The 20509-nt window shown below is 39.5% G+C and overlaps 1 protein-coding gene across 1 annotated transcript in view; it reads right to left on the bottom strand.

Annotated features, from left to right (window-relative positions):
• Nucleotides 1-20172, bottom strand: part of VWDE (von Willebrand factor D and EGF domains) — a 43501-nt gene extending 23329 nt beyond the window's left edge. Inside the window, exons 1-11 of the mRNA XM_054818306.1 lie at nt 20058-20172; nt 14388-14572; nt 11332-11563; nt 9245-9310; nt 8257-8516; nt 6612-6701; nt 5255-5399; nt 4354-4568; nt 3932-4005; nt 1798-2071; nt 219-427 (exon numbers count right to left, since the gene is read on the bottom strand). Of these exons, the coding sequence (XP_054674281.1) occupies nt 219-427; nt 1798-2071; nt 3932-4005; nt 4354-4568; nt 5255-5399; nt 6612-6701; nt 8257-8516; nt 9245-9310; nt 11332-11563; nt 14388-14572; nt 20058-20145 (1838 nt within the window). The 5' untranslated portion in view covers nt 20146-20172. The remainder of the gene's footprint in view (nt 1-218; nt 428-1797; nt 2072-3931; nt 4006-4353; nt 4569-5254; nt 5400-6611; nt 6702-8256; nt 8517-9244; nt 9311-11331; nt 11564-14387; nt 14573-20057) is intronic.
• Nucleotides 20173-20509: the final 337 nt, after the last annotated feature.

The raw sequence follows: 20509 nt of genomic DNA, 5'->3' as shown, positions 1-20509 counted from the left end.
AATCTAATCTTAGGTTGTATTACTTAAATGCTAATTTGGCTCTTCAGTTACAATTTGCTCTAAAACTAATTATGGAACATACCAATGACATTCTAACATTAAAAAAAGATCTTCCTAATTTTTAAGTTATTTATTTATTTCAACGAGTTTCTAAGAGTGCAAAGTAAAGGTTGAACCAAAAGTGATGACATTTGACTGAAACAGAAGTATTTTGTTACCTCCATTCCTTAATAAAAGAAAAAAGAACATTAGCGTGGTTTGGGATTTCCACTCCACTGGCAGTGTGATAATCATTCTCTGCACTTCCATCAAAGGTGCCACAGAGTCCCATCGTATGCCTGTAATCTGAACTGGGTGCCCTAAGTGTTATGCTCATTCCCCATTCACTCACATCGGCACGAACAAAAGCTCCAGAAGAAAACAAAACCTAAGAAGAGATCGACGATACCATCATGAGAAACATTATTTTCATTTTGCCTAATAAAACCAGGTATGTTTCTTGGCAAGGCACAATTGGAAAAGGCCAGGCATATAAAGACATCCCGTTAAATTCTGGCTCTATTCTGGATCAGACAAATTTCATTATTTCCTCTTCTCATGAAGCCCTGTAAATAAAAACCCTATACATCTCAATCTTAGCAAGCAGCTAGATGGTGCACTATAGGTCCATAAACTTCACCCATCATTAGCAGTTATATTGTGGAAGGACTGAGCTGGGCTGCTCAGTCATCACAGGCTAGCATATGGAAAGGGATGATTCTGGTAATAGGAATAGACTCTTTGGCAGCACCTTTCTCAACTGTCTTTTTGTCAGCTACATGATTCGCTGTGTTAGTAGCTTAATATAGTCACTTTCTATCTGCAAAGCTCATCCTAAATGTTCTAGATGATAGCTCAGAAGAGTCTCAAATATTTACTATTTCAGGCAACTTTACAACCTCTTGAAAGAAATACTAGAAGTCTTAAGAACAAAATGCACTGTAAGTTTTAATGCTGCTTCTGTTATTAACTTGCTGTACAAATCTGAGCAAGTCACTTAATTTTTCTGGTTCCTCAGTATACTTTTAATTTCTCCATTGCCTCATTTCATATAAATATTTCATATCTGAGGTCTCCAGATGAAATGCTTCAGATAAAACTTAAATATTTAAAATAGCCTTACACCAACAGCCCAACCCAAGGTGAAAAGGCATATCTGTTTTTATGGCTTGCCTTCCAGACCAACAGAGAGATTAAAGAGCAGTTGAGGGCTTCATTTTTACATTCTGCTTCATCTGACACTCAGTGGAGTGCTATGGCAATTCTATCTACAAAAGAAAAGCTACAGGAAGTTATAAAAGCAAATGTGAATGTTTATCTGAGGGCCACACTCTCCAGAGAAACCATCTACACTTCTAATTCTGTGGATGTCATCTGGCAAACTTAATTACCTGCACACACAGCCTTCCTATATGACACTGGCATGAGCAAAACAGAGCATGCAGAGGTCTCATTTTGGAACATTAGGGCTGCTAAATAAATGCAAACTGAATCTGAAAACTGCACCTTCCACACAAGGGTTGTATACTGTGATTGACAACACGGTTCCAGAAAGGTATGCATGTTGATGCATCCTTGAGGACAACATCCTTCACTTACAAGCAAAACACTGGTCAAAGGACTATGATTGTGAAAAAACATTGTGCTATTGCTTAATTGCAGAAAATAAAGCATGTTCTAGTACTGAAGTTGGTGTGAATTGGTAAATATAATTTCTGAGATAACCACTACATCCGCAAGCAATTATTTACTACTTACTGTTACTTTTCTTCCTAGGTAGGATTCAGTGATTCTGACATTGCTTCCTGTTGTGTCTCTGCTTATTACAGATAAGTGTGGCTGTGACTCACGTAGCTGACCACTGCACATGTCAAATGCAATTATATCACTTCCTTCTTTGGCAACAAAGCCACAGTTACAGGATGCTGGGTAGTGAAGACTTCCACAGTCCCATTGGCGAACATGAACTTCAAAATCTCGAGATGTACTCTTATAGAGAACAAATGTTCCTGTTTTAAAATTGTCATAGAGTCTGGAATCAAAAGAATAGCATGTGATATCACTTTGGTTATAAAATAACTCTATCACCACATGTCAGTAACTTTATCTTAAAACAGATTTCTAATATTTGGTGAACTTTGATACTGCAACTCATTTTCCTGCATCAGAAAAAAAAAACAAACCAAACAGTACAGCCCACAAACCAACACGCAACTTCGTTCTGAACCAACACCATCATATCTTCCTCTGTGAAGCTCTAAATCAAAAAAATTAAACCTGTTTTACAGCAGAAAAATAAGGAATAAAAGAAGGATCATGAGTGGAGTATATGTAGATAATGTTTGTGAATGGAAACATAACCAAGAAGCCACTGCCATTCTTTGTTGTTTTTTTTTTTAACAGTGCTTGTGACCAGGAACTGGAAGATACTTCTCAACCTTTATGTTTCTACAGCAGTGCACCCGTGCAGCAAGAGCAATAAGATGCACAGCAGTGTGCATATGGGGGGCAGCTGCTGAAGTCTGCATAAGTACCCTTTACAAAATAATTTAGAAAGTCACACGCTTTTAAAAAGGTCTGCTTTATTAAGATGGAGATGGGGAGTGCTTATTCCCAAAGATTTGAAAAAGATTTAAGATGAAAACTATAAACAGCGACTTCCCCTTTTTTCCTTAGGGTTAGCCATCTGTTCCCTGAAGCGAGGTTAAAATAGCCAATTTAACGATTCAGCGGTGAGAAGGGGAAAAAAAAAAAAAAAAAAAACCAAACCAAACTTTTGCTGCAAGTTTAACAGCCTCTTGGCTATAAATGGCATTTGACAGTTAATTGCAGAATGGTGATTTGCTTTGTGTATAATGGGCAGCAGACAGACTGCAGATGGCTACCCTACTGGGACTGCACAGCACTGCCCATGATTCAGTAAGGACAGTTCCTTTTCTATTTGTTTCCCTAGTTTGTAAAATAAAGTAGCAATAGACTTTATCCTTAAAAAGAAAGTTCTTTCCCTGCAGCATCACTGCTTCATAAGAAAGCTTGATCACAATGCATCGATGGCTAAAATGCTTAGTGAAGCCATCCCTATAATTTCCACTGAAGGGCAAATTGCAAGATCAGGATAACCATAGTGACTTTATTATTACTATTATTGTTACTAGTCACAGTGCTATCAGAGAAGCAATTACAACTTGTCTTTTCCCTTCCTTTATCAAGTTCACAAGAACAACAGGGTTGTGGGCTGAACATCCTTTTTTTGGAGGCAACATATTCTCTTCCTCTCACCCTGCCACTTGAAGAAATGTGCTTCTGCTAAGCTGAGAATATACAAGATCACGTGTGGAACCTGTGTTTGTTTTGACACCTACCATGAATTAGCAACACTTTGAAAGACAGAAGCATACCAAAAACATGCCAGTTGTGGTCAAGGTAGTTGTCTTCACTTCAGAAAGAAGGTCAGTGATGTGCGAGTGACAACAGTGAGTAAGTTGCTTTCGATGCCGTTAATGAACTCAGCACAATGCTATGCAGACAGCAGATATCTTCTAGCAACTTGATCCTTACAGGGATCCCAGAAATAGGGAAATTATGCTGTAGACATACTTGGCATATTTCTCTAAAAGTGGAAATAGTCCATTTGCTTCACTCTTTTGCCACAACCCAAAACATGCACTTAGAAATACAAACATTACAAACATCATCATGACTGAGATGCTTTTACTAGCTACAGCATGTTTACCCTTATTGTCCAAGAAAGAGTATAAAATGCAGAGCACAGTTGTGGAAAACCAGCTAACTTGTATCACCAGCACAGATTTAAAAAAAAAAAAAACAACCCAAAAAACCCAACAACAATAAAAAAACCACTTAAAATTAAGAATAGCAATCCAGTGATTACCTTCCATCAAATGTAATTATATGAGGGTCAGTAAATGAGTAGCAATAGGCAGTGGGTAAATCCTTCACTGTAATCTTCAACACAAAGAAGCACATAGTGAGCCATGTCAGATTAAGAAATAAACAGTCTCAGGCACATTATTTATTTTATGATACTAGTTCACTTACTAATAAATATGTTATATTATACTTTTAACCAATATAAGTAGCTATATTAATATTCAAATGTTTAAAAAAATAAAACAAACCCAAACTTAATTCAAATCAAAATGCAGCATTTGAATGAAAATAAAACAATGGAAAATTAACCACTTAGAAATCTTGGTGTGAGCCAGCATATCACAAGTGAAATAGATGCTGCGTTTACATCAGCCACATTTCTGGCCAGTTACTTTTACAGAGCTAAATATGAAGATTTTCAACCTGTATGCTTTCTGGAACATAGCCATTCCACAGGAAGTTCTCACTGGATATAGGTTCAACTGCAATTCTGGTAATTCTGTCTCCATCCTGCATAAAGTCTGTCACAGCAGTGAAATAAATTACAGCTTGACTACAGATTCCATTGTTGCAGGGTTTCTGGAGAAGATCCACATGACAAGAAGAAAGAGCCAAGTTTAAACCTAACTGCTCTTTACCTGTTTTAATGAAAACAAATCATTAGTGAGTTTTCCTCTAAACAAGTCACATTTTGTATACCACTGTTAATATAGATACTAACTTATCTACAAGCCTTTTCATAAATGAAAATAACTATGCATTTTGCCTGGGTTTGGTCATGCAAAACCCCCTCTCTACTTCTTCATCCACACACCCAAGAAAATGGTTTTGAATTTTCCAGTTTGATAGCCAAATGAAAATCATGACAGTCTTGCTGATGTGACATAAAAATGGTTATCTGCATAGGCAAGGCTCCTCCTGGGGCTCACAGGACTTGTGCTTAAGAAAGTACTACAGAAAACAATAATAATAGTAAAAAAATGAGGACTTTACAACTGCATATACAATACTTGTAACACAACAGGTCAACAAAATGAACTGAATTATAACCTTTGCAAGTATTAGGGTATTCTGTCTATTCGAGTTAAAGAATATGGCTCCGATATCCACAGCTGCCAAAAACACCTCCTAACTTCAACAAGTAATGGATTATGGATACAATTCTTCCATACTTTCAGCAGCAGTATATACAGCCTGTGAAGATTTTAACATTTTAGAAAGTATTTTACAATGTAATAGCTTCTTCAAAGAAGCAGATCAGTGGGAATATTTAGAAAAACACATTAAACATAGAAAATGCAACAAAAATCAGGATAATACTTACCTGTATCAACAGTATTCAAAGTTAGTGAGATTTTGCAGTCACTTCCAAGCTGCCTAAACTCAGGACAAGGAATTGGAATACTGCTTTCTATTGCCAGTCTGTACTCCTTCCCATCTTCTGATATATCATGTGTTTCTGGATGTATCTAACACAGAAGAAATCGTACTTAAAATGCAATGTTTGTGGGTGAACTACAGTATTGCTTACTCTCTATCTAGGAGTAAAGTATAAATAACTAAAAAGACTAAATGCCAAGGCGCATGGCCTGCTCCCTTTGATCAGGGTTATTTAGATGGTCTGAAGAGCAGCGGCGCACTGGGGAGAAGGTGAGGACACAGCATCAAGAGTCCTCAGAATAACGGGCAAGGATAAGGAAAAGGCAAGAGTAAAGACTAGCTAGAAAGGTAAGGAATGAGCAAACCGCATTAACACTATAAAAATGTATTCTCTGGGCAACTTCTGGAAACTAAAATACAAGCAGAAATGCTATATTGTCTAGGAGGAAGCGGGGGGAAGCTGCCTACAGGCAGCAATGTCCCAGAAGGATTTGGAACCACCACAGTCCTCCTGGGATTCCTCTCTTACAACACAGCTCACTATAGATACATCTTAAAAAACGCAACTAGAGTTCAGTAACAGAGGCCTACAACTGAGCATTGTACATTGGGTGAAACAGGACTATTCTCAACAAATAATCATGTGCAGCACGTCTTTCTGGGACTGGGGTCCCATTCCTGGCCAGCAAATTGGTCCCTGTAGCTGTTAAGGAACAGTAAGAATTCAGTAAGCACTCACAGTTAGAATTAAAGTGATTTTGGACCCTGGCCTCAGCTCATGTCCCAGTTTCCATCTCTAAGCCCAGACCAGGCTGGCCTCACCTATCCCTCACCCCCATGGCCAGCTGGGGAGAGGCCCTGGCCTGGGCCATGCCACGAGTCGCGCGCTGGGACAGCCTGTTGGCATAGGCCACAATCACGTCAGAAAAGGCAGCAGCAGTTAAATGTAATGGAGACCAGCGTGCCAGGGCTCACGCGTGAGCTGTGGCCCTCCTTAGGTTACAAATACAGCATCAGAGTCGACTCTAGCTGCTGGAGATTGGGTCTTTCACGGAGTTGTTGTAACTTGTGTCAGTTGCCAGTTCAGCCTTCTGGCACCTTGAGTACACGGGGATCATAAAAACAGCTTTGACTCTTCTGCTTTTTGGAAAATTTAAGTTCTCTACAGCCAACAACATGCTCTATTAATTCCCAATTAACACATTTTGAGAGTCTTCTAGTCAGAGGTCTGACTGCTGTAGCAATACTCAGAAAGACTCCTACTGCAATAAAGTAAAACATTATTTTTCTTACAAAATTACCTTAATGCCAGCAAAAAATTCCTTGCTCTCAACAGAAGAGCTTTGTATATCTGGCTCCTCCATGAAAAAAGCAGAACTGCTACAGTAGACCTGCAGGGCAAAACCAAAATAATGTAATACATTTTTGGTATGAAGTGTGACGTGAAGATTAATCCCAGCCACCATGGGTCAGTCTGATGGATTCAACACGCCCAGTCTTCTGTTTGCACCAGAAGTTACCAATTGTCAGTGGTACTACTCAAGAAAAACACAGAAACAGATTGAGTGTCCTAAGACTTTTCCGTGGCGTACGCCACCAGTGGTGCAGAGACTTCTTGAACTGAAGGCTGCACAGAAACCATCATGTTTAACAAGCACCTAAGTCTCCATGGATTTAACAGATCCCTTCTGGACCACTTCTGCACCCCATGACACCTTGTGGAAATGCATTCTATACTTTATCATATGTTATTTACTTCTTTTTGTCTGTTTCACATTTGTTGCTTTTTAATTTTTTTTGAGTGCCCATTAGATCTTAGATTATGCAAAACAGCCATCCCCTCCTCTTCCTCCTCCTCTTACTATACCTTTTTCCTGGTGTTGTGGGCCTGGACAATCTTTTTCAAGCTGAAGAATTTCCTGTTATTTCCATCCACTGAACTAGTTCCATGCTACTAGACAATGTGGTTTTGCTTTGGTTTTGTATTTTTTTGTTTGTTTATATTGCTGTATCACTTTTGAGATGTGTTGACTGCACATGCAATATTTGAGATCCTGAGAAAACCAAGGATTCATAGCAGCAGCAGGTAATTTATGACTGTGCCTTTCCTTTTGATTGTCACTGAACTAACATTGTCAGGCAACTATTCACAAAATCCCCAAAGGTTTTTTGAGGATTAGCAATTGCTATTGACCGTAAGCCATCCAAGCAGCCTGGCTTTTGCTCCAACACACATGCACGCCAATCACATGCTTTATTGTTTTTTATTTTTGCCAGGAAAATTGAACCTGTATTTTGGTATACACAGATAGAAAGCTTATTGATTTTCCAGTGCTTAAGCTTCTCAAAGTTACCACGAGAGCCTAGATTGTGATACTGCTACCATGCAAGTTAATGCAGGTACTCCCATTGCTTTTGATGGCAGAGATTAAACCATTTAAATCCAATCCTAGAGACAAAACCATCAAGCAGCAGCTCATTATTGATTCAGAGAAAATAAATCTATCTAATGAATCAACAACATAGCTTCTCACAACCTCTAGCTCTTACAGCCTCTCACTTAGATGCAGTTACATCCAAAAATCCTCTTAATTTACAGTATCAAACAAAATCACATAGAGGGTGAGGATGCAACTTGAATAAACACTTATCTCCTGGAGAAACACTATACTGTACTGAGACAAACAGTCTCAAAACCTTAATGGCAGTGATAATTACTGATATATTCTGTGGTATTTCCACATTCATATGGGCACTGTTGGGGTAAACAATAACTATAGGCAACATTGTTCTGCCAAGAAAAATTATACAAGGTGCTGTGACTCTGCCTCTGACTGTTAGTGTCTACTGAGCATTTATGAAGTTATATGCCTTTAGATAAAATATCTATGGAGGAAATAACAGAATTACTAAGATATGAAGAGACTATAATTATTTTTAACATACCTTGTCTCCAAGTCTGACATTTATCCCATCTAGTTCCAGAAGTGAGAACATATGAACTGCTGTCTCATGTTTCAGTTCTTCTTTGAGACCTTCAGGAGAAAGTCTTGACCAAGTTACAATGAATCCAACTGAGCTGTTTGCAAAAGGAACGCCAAAGGTACACCTGAGGTAAATGCTGCCTTTGATCAACTCCGCTGCAACTTCGGGAATGGCTGGTAGGGGTGGTGGCACAGATGGAGATGATGAAGGAGCCAGTTTACCTAGTCAAACAGAAGTGTGGTTTGTGCTTTTTATTCTCTGCAAAACCAATACCGGATGAAATGATATCCACATATATTTTTAACATAGATTTCACCGATTAATACAGAAATAATATTTACCTTTTTTCATATATGGAAAAATTACATCATTGCTTAGAGAATCACAGAAAATGTCTATGTTCCTTTTATTATTAAAAGGAGAAAAGACTCTATCAGCCTTTGATTATATTCTAGCCCATAGGAAGGTACTGAAGGCGGGGGGGCGGGGGGGTGGGCAACAAAAATAAGGGAATAAAATACAATTAATTATTTTACAAGAGAGGAGAGAGCAACTTGTAAAGGAATTTGCCTGACAGAAGAGTATTTTCACTACTTATGGTGGGGGTGAGAGGGAAAAAAAAAGGGGGGGGGCCTACATCAAAAGGAACAGAATAAGCAACAGCATGATTTGTAGATACATCTTGTATTTGACTCCCAAAGAATCAAAGTAATCTGTAAATCATCATTATTAAAATTACTTTTTAATATTTTGGTACTTATTCTGAACATTATGCTGAGAAAGTAGTTTTGTAATCCAAGGTCTGAAATTACCTCCAAACTGCTGATTTTGCAACAGACAGAGCAATACTGTTGATAACATGAACATGTTTTTATTCAAGACAGAATATGACTAAATGTTGACATTATTGGGTCAAAGATAATCTTGAAAATCAAAACAAAATACTCACTGCTACAGATGCCTTGAATCAGCATTCCCTCGGGATCACAGGTTTCTGGCTTTGCATCTGAAACAACTATAAATTGTTCTTAAATTATATATTCACACACATACAGAGTATATATACCAATGCTCTTAAATTATTGCCCTATGTTAAAAATACACCAAATATCACAAGACTGAAGTGTAAATTAGCAGAACAGAAGCAATCTTGTAATCTGATCCATATACAATGATAGTAGCAGTCAGTATAAAGCCTTGTGTCAGAAATCACAAGTAGATTGGCTACATCTAGGAGAAAGGGTACAGAACATTCTACCACCTCTACATCTTTTACTGCAGATGTACCCAGCCAATACTTACAGACATTGTTAGTGAACAAAAGGAATTAAACTATTCTCTTGAATATATATTTTGTCTCCCCGAATCCACATTTGAATGCTTATTCACTAACTGTAACCTTGGACAGCCAAATTCAGTGCAGACCTGCTTTGAAAAAAAAAAAAATCATCTTTCCTACAGGGGCCTAAGAAAAAGTGCTTGTGCACTGCTATCGTTTGGTACTTTGAATGTTATAAAAAAAGTGGAACTTTGATTAAACATGTGTAACAGGTGTAGAAAGAAGGTAGTCACTCCATTCAAGTTAAAAGGGCAGCAGCAACACTGAAAACCCCATTCACCAAAAAGAACGAAGAGCAGATTTTTACGTTCCCCACTGCAGGGCTACGACATTTGAATTCCTTAGCATGTAAAGACTGAAAATTTGCATCAAGTGTTTACAGCTATCAAGCGTTAAAGAGAAAACACAGTACGCACAGTAACCTAGATAAAAAAGCAGCACAAGAGTACAATGCACTTTGCATTAAAACATCATCTTAAAAGATGGCTTTTAAACTCAAAATGTGTTTCAGATTTGCAGCATTCAGCAGAGCCAAACCAGAGTTATGTTTCTCGCCTAGTTTGTTTTGAGGCACTAAAATTTTGCTAGCTTGCTGCCTATTGTTTTTATATCCTCTTTCCTCTTCATGAGCTATCATCCACAGTAAATGCAAAGTCCTACAGCGTAGGAGTTCTTCATCGCTTCAGTCACTTGCATGCCAAAATGTCCCATTTCTGGCATTGTTTTTTCTGTCAATAAACTCTTGGAGAATGCCGTTAACAATGGGACCTAAAGGTAAAACGATGGGCCAATAAAGCACCAGAAAATTCACTGGTAGTGTTGCTATCACGCTTTTGAAAGTGGTCAGTAATAGAGAATACAACTTAGAGCAATACAGTATATGATGCATAAAAATATTGCATTTTATTGTATAGTATTTTCACAACTGTGTGTTATACAAGCTAGTAAGAATTTCTTACTACACTTATTTGTCACCGTTGCACAGTACTTGTAACTGTAAGGACTTAACCATGCCTTCCTTAAGTTATCTAAAGCATCTGGCTTGAATAATGAAATATGGAAGTTTAGAGCTGTGAACACCAACACACTTTTGCAGCACAAGGGTCCAAGACAATGCAAGACATTGCAAAAGGACTCCACTTCAGCTCTTTCTCACAGTACTAATAAAGTGTGTATCAGTAGAGCATTTCTGTGTTGAATTTTCTTCTAGCAACAATGCGTATACTCTCCAGAAAGATGATAACATAGTTACAGTAAGAAAAATATTCCTAATGAAACTAAACAATAATTGATATAAATACAGTTTGGTCAAGCTCTTAAACAAAATTTACTCTGACATGATTCTATGCATATTCAGTACTGGGTATCTGCAGAATATGAGTGCCATTTTAAGTACTCTGAATTTTGACTTCTAGATGTGTCTTATATCCCCACCTCATTATATGGAAAATTTCCATTCTTAATTCTCTGGGCTTTCGACAATACTTGAATACTAAATGTAAGTTAAAAAGGGGTGGTGTGAACTCACCTTACCATAACAAATAATTTTTCTATCGTATCAACATTAAAAGTAAGGATTGCAAGAAATTTTAGCATGTATAACTATTTCCAGATACTTCCACTCAGCCAAATATTGGAGAAACACAATTAGTCATTAATATACATACTTAGCTGAGTTAAAGCATGTGTTTTCTCACCTTCTGCACAATACCCCATGCATCCTTGGGTGGGCTGCAGTAAGTAAACAAAGAAATCTCCACAGTTCCTCACACTGACAGGGATTCGGAAAAGACAGCAGTCTTTTGAAGTACTGAAGAAAAACTGCCATGTAGCACAAGCTGTTAACCGTTTGATCTCACCGGGTCGAGGCATGGATTCTGACTCCCCCAGAGACAACCAGACAGGGGCTTGAGTACCACAGTGGTTCATCTTCAGCACCAGAGAAAAACATCAGAAAATGGTTAATGCTGTATCAAACTGTCCCTGTGCTTTAATGAGAGCTACATATGTATTCAATTAGTGTCCTGCATGAGCTTTTAGCAAAGTTTAGACAGTGTAATTGAGGGCTGGCTTATTTTCCTCCTCAAGATTGAGTACAAATACAGACAGAAGAGATTAAGTCCTTTTTTGAGTCTAATGAATTTGTGTTTCTAAAGACAGGCTATAATTTAGTGCCTGAAGAACTTAACTGGGAGCCACACCTGAGTGCTTTGCCCAAAAAAGCTATCAGTTGTGTTATGGCTTAGTGAGTTACTCCATACCCATTAACCTACAGTAACTGACTGTGTGAATGCTATCAGAGCACAGAAAATACACAGTAGGACATACATACACTGAATATCAACTAAAGATGCTAAAGCTGACATGTTTTCCCTGCCCTTTACCATGGACTGAAGGCTCAGCTGACCTCCTGGATTTCATCTAAGAGATGTGGCCAGCTGATGCAAGGTTACTCACTTGCAGCCCTGTCTGAAAATGCAAGACATCTGATAAGCTCTGCCTGTCTTTCAATTCCCCACCTTTAGAAATAGATATGCTTGTAGCACCCCGTAACAACCCCAAACCCTTTGGTGTTTACGAAGCAATGGGCTTCACAAGGTCTGTGGTTCAGATATCGATTCAAGAGGTGATTTAAGAGGGCTACTGCTCCCTCTCTCGCAAACAAAAGCCTTGTTCAGTGCTTTTCTTCATCGAGTGAGAAGTGTGCTGTGGAATAGTCCCCTTCCCCCCTCACCACTGTGGCTATGTGAGGTCTTCAGGTCAAGGAAGCTGCCATGCAGGTCACAGCTTAACAGTATTACCAATCATGGTAACCGAAGTATAAGTCCGATTTAGCAGACACCAGAGTTTACCAGTGGAATACAGAAAAATGAATCGTGAGAAAAGGAGACAAAGAAGGAATCTGGTTCATGGGTTACCAGAATGAGTTAAAGATCACCTCCTGTCTTTCATGTGCTGCAGAAAGCAAACTCAGGAGAAACTCTCATAGAAGGACACAGCGTGTTAAGGCCAGCATTAGGAAAATATTTACATGAAAACTACAAATTTGAGATTTTGAGAACCTCTTCTCCTCAAGTATTCCGTTCTTCGACCCACTACTGAAACAAGGTCTCAGATCATCTTGTCTTCAGACCTCTTGGTATATAGTCTAAAGACCACTGCAGACTCATTGAGCAATCAGTCATTTCAGAAGTACACCTTTTTTTCTTAATCCAGAATATCTGAGTCCACCATCAATCCATCAGGCAGACAGAATTAACAAGAAGTAGACAGAAATGGGATGGATTGTTTATCAGGGTCTGAATCTTTGACAAGGATTAAATACAGCTATAATAAAAGTTCTCCTAGAGGGAAAGAAAGAAGGAAGCTTCCTAAACAAGACATCCATTTTAGTTTGGTTTTAATGTTTTGACTGAGATTTCAAAATAAATGTCTTGGTTTTGTCGACAGACGCAAGGAAGCAGATGTTAATGCATAAATTTCATTTGCTGAATAAGTTTTGAATCAATCTCTTTCCAACTGTAATATAACTCCTCTGTATTAGGATGGTAGCCTACTTTTACCAAATATTTAATAAGCACTGAGAACTTTGGCCAGTTTTCCAAAACTTTCCTACATGATCTGAGCGGGTATCTTGCTAGTCTAACCGCTGTTCTGAAAAACACATTGTTTTTTCCCCTGGTTTCTCATGCTAGTTCTTTGTGTAAAATTAACCATTCTGAGAAAATACAACTAGTTAATTAATTTGTTTGTCTTAAATTTAACTGAAAGAAAGTCCTTCAGGAATCATATTTTTACTAGTTTTTTGCAGTATAAAAGCCTGGATAACAATAGCCTCTGCAACACAGCCCTCTGAGTCCTTGAGTCAGCTGTACATTAAAGGTACTTCAGTGGCTTTATACTGCAGTATAGATTTAATAAAAAAATAAAATAGAGAAATAAATAAAAATAAGAGGGGCTGCTATAAACTCAGTTTAATTTACTGGTATCTTCTAACTGTTTTGTATTTCTTTAAAAATGTTTCATTGTTGCCCTTCCCTTCCCTTTCGACTGTGACCAGGCAATTCCAATTCATTAGAAAAATCACAGGTAAAATATTCTAATGACATTTTTATTTTTTTAAACAAGGTAATGCTTTAAAATAGGAAACTACAAAGATATATCTCCTTAGAGATGCTGGTACAGCTCCAAAATCAAGCATTACAAGTCTAAAATATTAAATATTCCAAGTAATTCTTGAGTCTTAGGGGACTCGCAGATGACAAGGCAACTAATCTTCGATTAGCTCTATTAGTTCAAGTCATTTTAGGAGTCATCTCTTCTCTCTAACGTGATCACTTTAAACGCTCCACAATTACTGGATTCCTGTGGCTGCAGGTCTGTATACCGCTTTCACAGGGCCTTCCTCACAGACTGACCATCACACAGTTGCAGCTTTACAACATGATATCCCTGCTACGCTGCCACTGAGCAAATCTTCTTTAGCAGTGACTACAAATGACAGTTTTTGAGTGCTCTAAAAGGGATGTAATTTATTATCCTCTGCTATTGCCCATTCAGTGGAAAATATTCAACGCTTAAGACTTAATTGTCCAGTTAACACACTTTAATATACTCAAGTATTTAGAAGGAATAGGTACTCTATATTCCTCCAAATCAGTCTCCATAACCGTATTCTTTTTTATACCTATACTACCAAAAAATTCTTAAGAAAAATATGTATTTCTCATAATCATACGAGTTGTAACAATACCTCTACGCACTTGGTCGGCATCTCAGCAGGCTTATCAAAAATCATAAAGCGATACCATCCTGGTGTTAGGGAATGGTCACATATTAAATCCTGAATAGCTGATTGCTGGAGGTGGGATGAATCAAAATCAACGCTTCGGTAAGGGCTCTGCAGGATCTGATGTCCACCAGGAGAGCATTCAACAACTGTGGAGCAAGAGTATTTTTGAGTATCAAGATGAAATGCCTAACAAGTATGTTAGAAAAGATGTTAAGTAATTTTAACTGGAAAATATGGATATACTGCAACATGATCTGAAGCTACTTTACTGGGAAACACTGAAGTCTTAGTAACAACAACAAATGAGTACGCTAGAACTCTAAAAATTAGTAGAATTCATCATGCGGTAACTTTCCCTTAAGTGGACAATAAATGCAAATTAATAACCACATTAGGCATTTACCCCAGACGCAAAAACAGTGGAAAGGACTACGTTTACACTTTCCCTCTGGATTTTGACTTTCTAGTTCCACTGATGTTTATGAAACCTACCACCTGAATAAAAATGGAGTGTCAGATGTATGACAGGATCAAAATCTTACCTCAAGAGGCGTAAGGATTATCCAAAGGTCTTTTGTAAACAGGCTACCACTTTACAGGGTTCCTATGCATGAAATGAAGAATTCCCTCAAATGGATGAGAGGTAGTTGCATACAGTTTGCATGTATACATGCAGATCATAGCAGAAGTGTGTATGGAAATGGGTAAATACTTAGTTACACACCTTAATTTGCATGACTGACATGCTAGATTTTAATAAAGTAAATACAACTGACAAACGTATTTTTGGACATCTAAGTGACCTCGTGGACTCAAAAAACAATCTCAAAATTGCTGCTAGGTAAAATGAAGGATCAATATCTGAAGGAGTCTTTACGACAGGTTTTTTTAAATGCAGACTCATTCAGAAATAAAGCAGAATGCGAGAATTTGAGTCTGATCTGGCAGCTGAGTTGACTCCTATCAAAGACAGTGACAATAAAAGTTCTGGCTAATGGCATATTTGCATGCAACATACCGAACGGCCATTCTTGCTAAGGAATGTGCTTGGGAAATGAAAGTAGGGAAAAGTAAAGTAAGAGAATGTTTCTAAAGAAATAACATTTAAAATACACATATCTATCTACCTTGCTTTTAAAAATAGATATGAACCGATGCTGACAGTGAACGGAATTTCAGGTTATATTGAATGACACAGTTAATTCTTGCCTCTACTACACTACTAATGAATTAAAAAAATGCAGCTGTAAGCAAAGCTCTGCATTTTGAATATTAATAGTCTAATCTTCAGTTTTTGCTCCCAGTTGTGGTTTGTTTTTTTTATTTGTCCCATGTTTTGCATGGTGTAATTGTGCCACTTACAAACATATTATGGTTCAGATAGCGTATTATTGCACTACTTACCACATTCTTTCATATCATTGTTCAGATAACCACAATCATAAAACAGTTTCAAAATCAGGTAATTCCCCCTCTTTAAATGGAGAAGATGCCCCAGTGAAGGGACAGACTTCATCTCTTTCAAGCACAGTGGGAGAATCCTATAGTCTTTCAAAGACTGAAGATTTAATCTTCTATGGCTTTAGGCTACCCAGGGTAACAATAGCTTTATCTTCTATCCTCTAAGGGCAGATGGAAGTCAATGTGATTGACTGTGCCACCACTGTGCTTCTGAGTTGCTTGTAGTAGCCTGTAGGCTATTCGTGTCCATACAAGTTGACCTTACTGAGCATTTATCTCTCATTGGAATTTGAAGAAAAGCCCTTGAAGAATCACAGGTCAGTCATGTGTGTTATTGAAATGTTTTCCAAGCAAGCTTCAGCACAAGCAGTTTGTGAACCATGGTGAAAGTTTCTTCCTGTCTTCTATTTTTTTATTGGAATTCTCCCTTTCATACAGCACCCTCATTAGTTTTCTTTCCTGTAACTGAATCACTCCTGAAACAATTAATATCTGTTACCTCTTCCATTAATAAATCAAGCTAGACATGAGACAAGTCTTTATTTTCTTTTCCTCCACAGTTTAATTAGATCATCGTTTGACAGATCTTTAAAACAGCTGACTGTACTCACTTGTAATAGGGTTATAAATCCTACTAAAGATCAAATTACACGTTTCTTATTATTATGCACATCACTTTAAAATGTCACACAGCTCTTCTTGTATTCTTTCTTCCTTTTTAGCAGTAGGCTAGTATTTCCATAGTTATTGCTTGGAAATCTCATGTTGCATAACACTGGTTGATCTTTTCTTTATTTTCCTTACCCGTTCTGCAAAACAACTGAAAATAACTGCCATCATCAATGGTACAAACAAAAATATTTTATTACGCACCTGAGTGTATAACTGATGTTCTGTCTAACTCTAGCAACAGCAGAAATAAGTAAAACTATCATATTTATGGACACATACATAACCTGAATGTTGTCTTCTCTGTGAAAAAATTACCCCTGCTGACCAGACCCACTCAAATCACAGGCATTTAATAGGAGAGCGGGCTACATTTGCCACTGAAATAATGATTTACTTATTCAGGTTTTATTTAAAAAAAAAAATTACATAAGTACTCTTTCAAACTTCATTCTGAGAATGATAAATACCAATTTTGCTGTAATGCTCCAGAAAAGCTTTGCCTGTGTCTAACACCCAGCAATCTGCAACCCACTGAGTAAAGTCCGACAAAATAATAAGGAACTGAAAACAGTCTGATACTGGAAAGTGCTAAGGAAGCTTACCTACAGAGCAAGCTTACCCACCAGCTCTGCCTAGCATGGGAGGAACATTAAAGTATGGGAAGGCATATATGCTACTGTTGACTTACAGCATCTACAACCATAGGCACAAAATATTCTGACATGTTCTGACACAAAATGGAAAACTCATGTTGATTCTAACAGAATTTATCATTTAAGAATGATTATTGATGGAAATCTTTCCATATATATGGGAATATTATTTTTTAATTTTTTTCTTTTAGGACCTTTAAATGTATTAGTGATTTAGTAACTTTAAATATTTGCTTTAGAACAATCAAATCAAACTTCTAATTACAAAATACACAAATGAATACTTAAGACTGTGAAATTCTGCCTCGTTTGTACATTGTGCACCATTGGTTTAACTTAACCTAGTGGAGACACACACAATAGGCTACGACGAGAGACTTATTTCTAGAAAGTCAAACTCTCCCATTTTGTTTGGAGGTTCCAAATAGTACATACTGTCTGGTAGAAAAGCAATCTGCCTTGCAAAAATATGCAGCTGTTTCCCTAGAATTTGAGTTTATTTATGATACTCAGTGCTTCTTTCCACAAACACCTTATATACTGTCCTACGGCTCTCTACTGTTCTTTAACTGAGGTCTCTGCAAACCAGGAAGAATTTGATTCCATAATTGCTTTTTCCTGACTGTCTTCAGGATTAATGCAGTGAGCTTTGCCTGGATCCATCCCAGACCTACTTGGTCCTGCCAGATACTGAGAAATGTGAACCTAAGCCAGAAAAGAATTCAACTTTTGCACTATCTTAAGCACAAGGATAGCATTGTGCGGGAGGACGAGTGACAGTAAGTGCTTCACTAGATCATGGCAACTGCTCGCAAGTGAAAGGCTGAGGCCCAGTTATTAAATCCAGTCCTGAGTTTATATTATGAAAACTTCTTGTTCAGTAAAAATAGCTCATCTCAGGATTAACGCAGCATTTCAGATAAACGTATCTGGTCCGTTTGCTACCCAAACTCCACTGTAGGTATTTGTTACATTGGGTTATTCTGAGAGCTGTTTTTTTCCTGGCTGCTTTCTATATTGGGAAGATTTTTCCAGTCGTGTATCTGATTAAAATGCAAAAATATACAATCCAGTACACATACACCAGGCCTTTCTGGGAGACATATAGATGAAATCTCTGAAGTGAGAATGGTACCAGTTTCTGGAGGATTGTCTTCTGAGAGGCACGGTTACTGAAGCGCAGTTTGGACTATTTTAGGCAGACCATTGGGCCAAGGGTCAGGCAACTGCACTCTTGCACTTGGTGGCACTTACTGCCAACACACTGGGGTTTGTACCACAACTGCCACAAACAGGGTCAGGTAGTAGGTACTCTGAACACCACATGTTAACCAAAAGTCAAAGAAGTTTTTGGAAGACACAGGAGTCCTTTTCCACAGAGAGATATTTAAGTGGCTCCTGATGACTGCCTCTGAGGCAGTGGAAACGGAGCTCCACAAAGGAAGGACTTTTCAATTCCCTTTTCCCATTTCTGTTCCCATCCAGCTGCAGGGAGAGGCCGATACATGATTTTCCACCTGTTCTTGGGCAGGACCAGCATTACAGAGTAGTCAGGGACTGAGGACTGCTGGGTGTAAACCAGAGTAGAGACAGGAAAACGAGCTACTCATGGAGTACAGGCAGCAAGGGCAGAGTGGCAGGACTGGCAACTCAGCTCCTCAGGTACAGAAAGCTTATCAGTCCCTATCTCCTGCTGTCCAAAAGCCAGGATCTGGCAAATGACTACAGATAAACAAATAGTGCCATTAGACAGTGCCCATTCCCATCTTGAACATGCTTTTTCTTGCATCTGACTGCAAAAGATGCAGCATATTGACATCCCAAGACAGCAGTTAGAACTAGGACTGCATTTAACAAAAACGCTCAGATGTATTTGTGGATTTAACCTCTTCCAAAACACTAAAATAGAAAGAAATTCACTTTTTGGAAGAAGGTTAGGGTAACACTTTTAAAGTAAAATATATAAATGAATGTAACTATTTACCTAAAAGATACCATTTGCTTGGATGAGCTATTTAAAAGAACGTGATCACAAATGTTGAAACAACGACAGTATCACAATACCATGGAACAGCAATATGAATACTCCTATATACAGAACCACGAAAGAAATAGAATCAACGTGCACACATTAATACATCTGTATAAATAGCACTATTTGAATGAGTGTAAAACACTTCTCAACCACCCTTGTCCACACCCTAAAGGGTGTATAAAGGTTGCATAACCTTTAAAAAATGTAAAATATATGCTTATAGACTATTTTCTAGCAGTTGTCAATACAATATGCTTTTGGATCTACTCTTTATGTGGATTTTGTGTCAGAAATTTGAAACAACACCGATATGGGGTTTGCACAGGTTTTGCAAAGCATTTTGCAGAGTTCCCAGGTAAGGGTGTGCCAACGCACCGCCTGTGTTCCAGCACTCGGGGAAAGAAGAGTAAGGAAGCGAGAACGGGAGAATTGACGCTTCTGGTCTTCGATTTCCACTTGGTAGGTGTCCCCTGCAGGTGCACCGTGACAATGGCAATTCCTCTTTTGTCAGTTCATAAAGTTAAGCCTCTTCCAGTGAAACCAGTTACATGTAACTACCGGGCTGGAAAACAAGCGATGTGCGGACCCAAAGGAAGGGCTTGACCCAGCCGCTGCCTGGGACCGGACAAGCAGAACGCTCTCTGCCAACGGGCTGCTTCCCGACCTGCCGGGGCTGAGGGCAAGCGCTGCCCTCGCTGCGCTACGGCGCCCGGAGCGGCCGCCCGCCCGCCCGCCCGACCACCTGCTGGCGGCGATGCCCCCGCCAGCAGCCGCTCGCCCCGTCTCGGTGCCCGGCCCGGCGCCGCTTACCTCGCCGGCGGGGCCTCGCCGCCGCCAGGCACCCCAGCAGGGCCGCGCAGAGCCAGAGCCGGCGGGCTGCGGGGGCGGCCCCCAGCATGGCCCCGCCGCGCCGACCGGCCGCTCCGCTCCCCTTCACCGCCCCGCTCGCCCCGCGGCTGGAAGTCTCCGCTGCCGCGCTCCCGGGCCCGGCGACGTCTCCGCGCTGTTCTGGCGGCTCCGTGCGCCCACCCCGCGCCTTAGTGCAGCCCCTCCCTCGGGGGGTCCTCGGCGGGGCCCGGCCCTCAGCCCGCCTCCCCGCCGGTTCTCGGCCCGGCCCAGCCCCGCCGGGGTTCGCGGTGGGGCTGTCCCCTCCCGGCGCTTGTGCGGCGTCGGCGGGCGGCTGCGGCTTGTGCCCGGGCACGGCGGGTGGGGCTTGGCCCCTGGGTACCACCGGTTCCCCTCTGCGGCCGGGCAACCCCTGC

This window comes from Grus americana, chromosome 2, assembly GCF_028858705.1.
Source record: "Grus americana isolate bGruAme1 chromosome 2, bGruAme1.mat, whole genome shotgun sequence".
In the NCBI taxonomy this organism is placed as follows: Eukaryota; Metazoa; Chordata; class Aves; order Gruiformes; family Gruidae; genus Grus; species Grus americana.
This window is presented reverse-complemented; position numbering and strand designations above follow the sequence as displayed.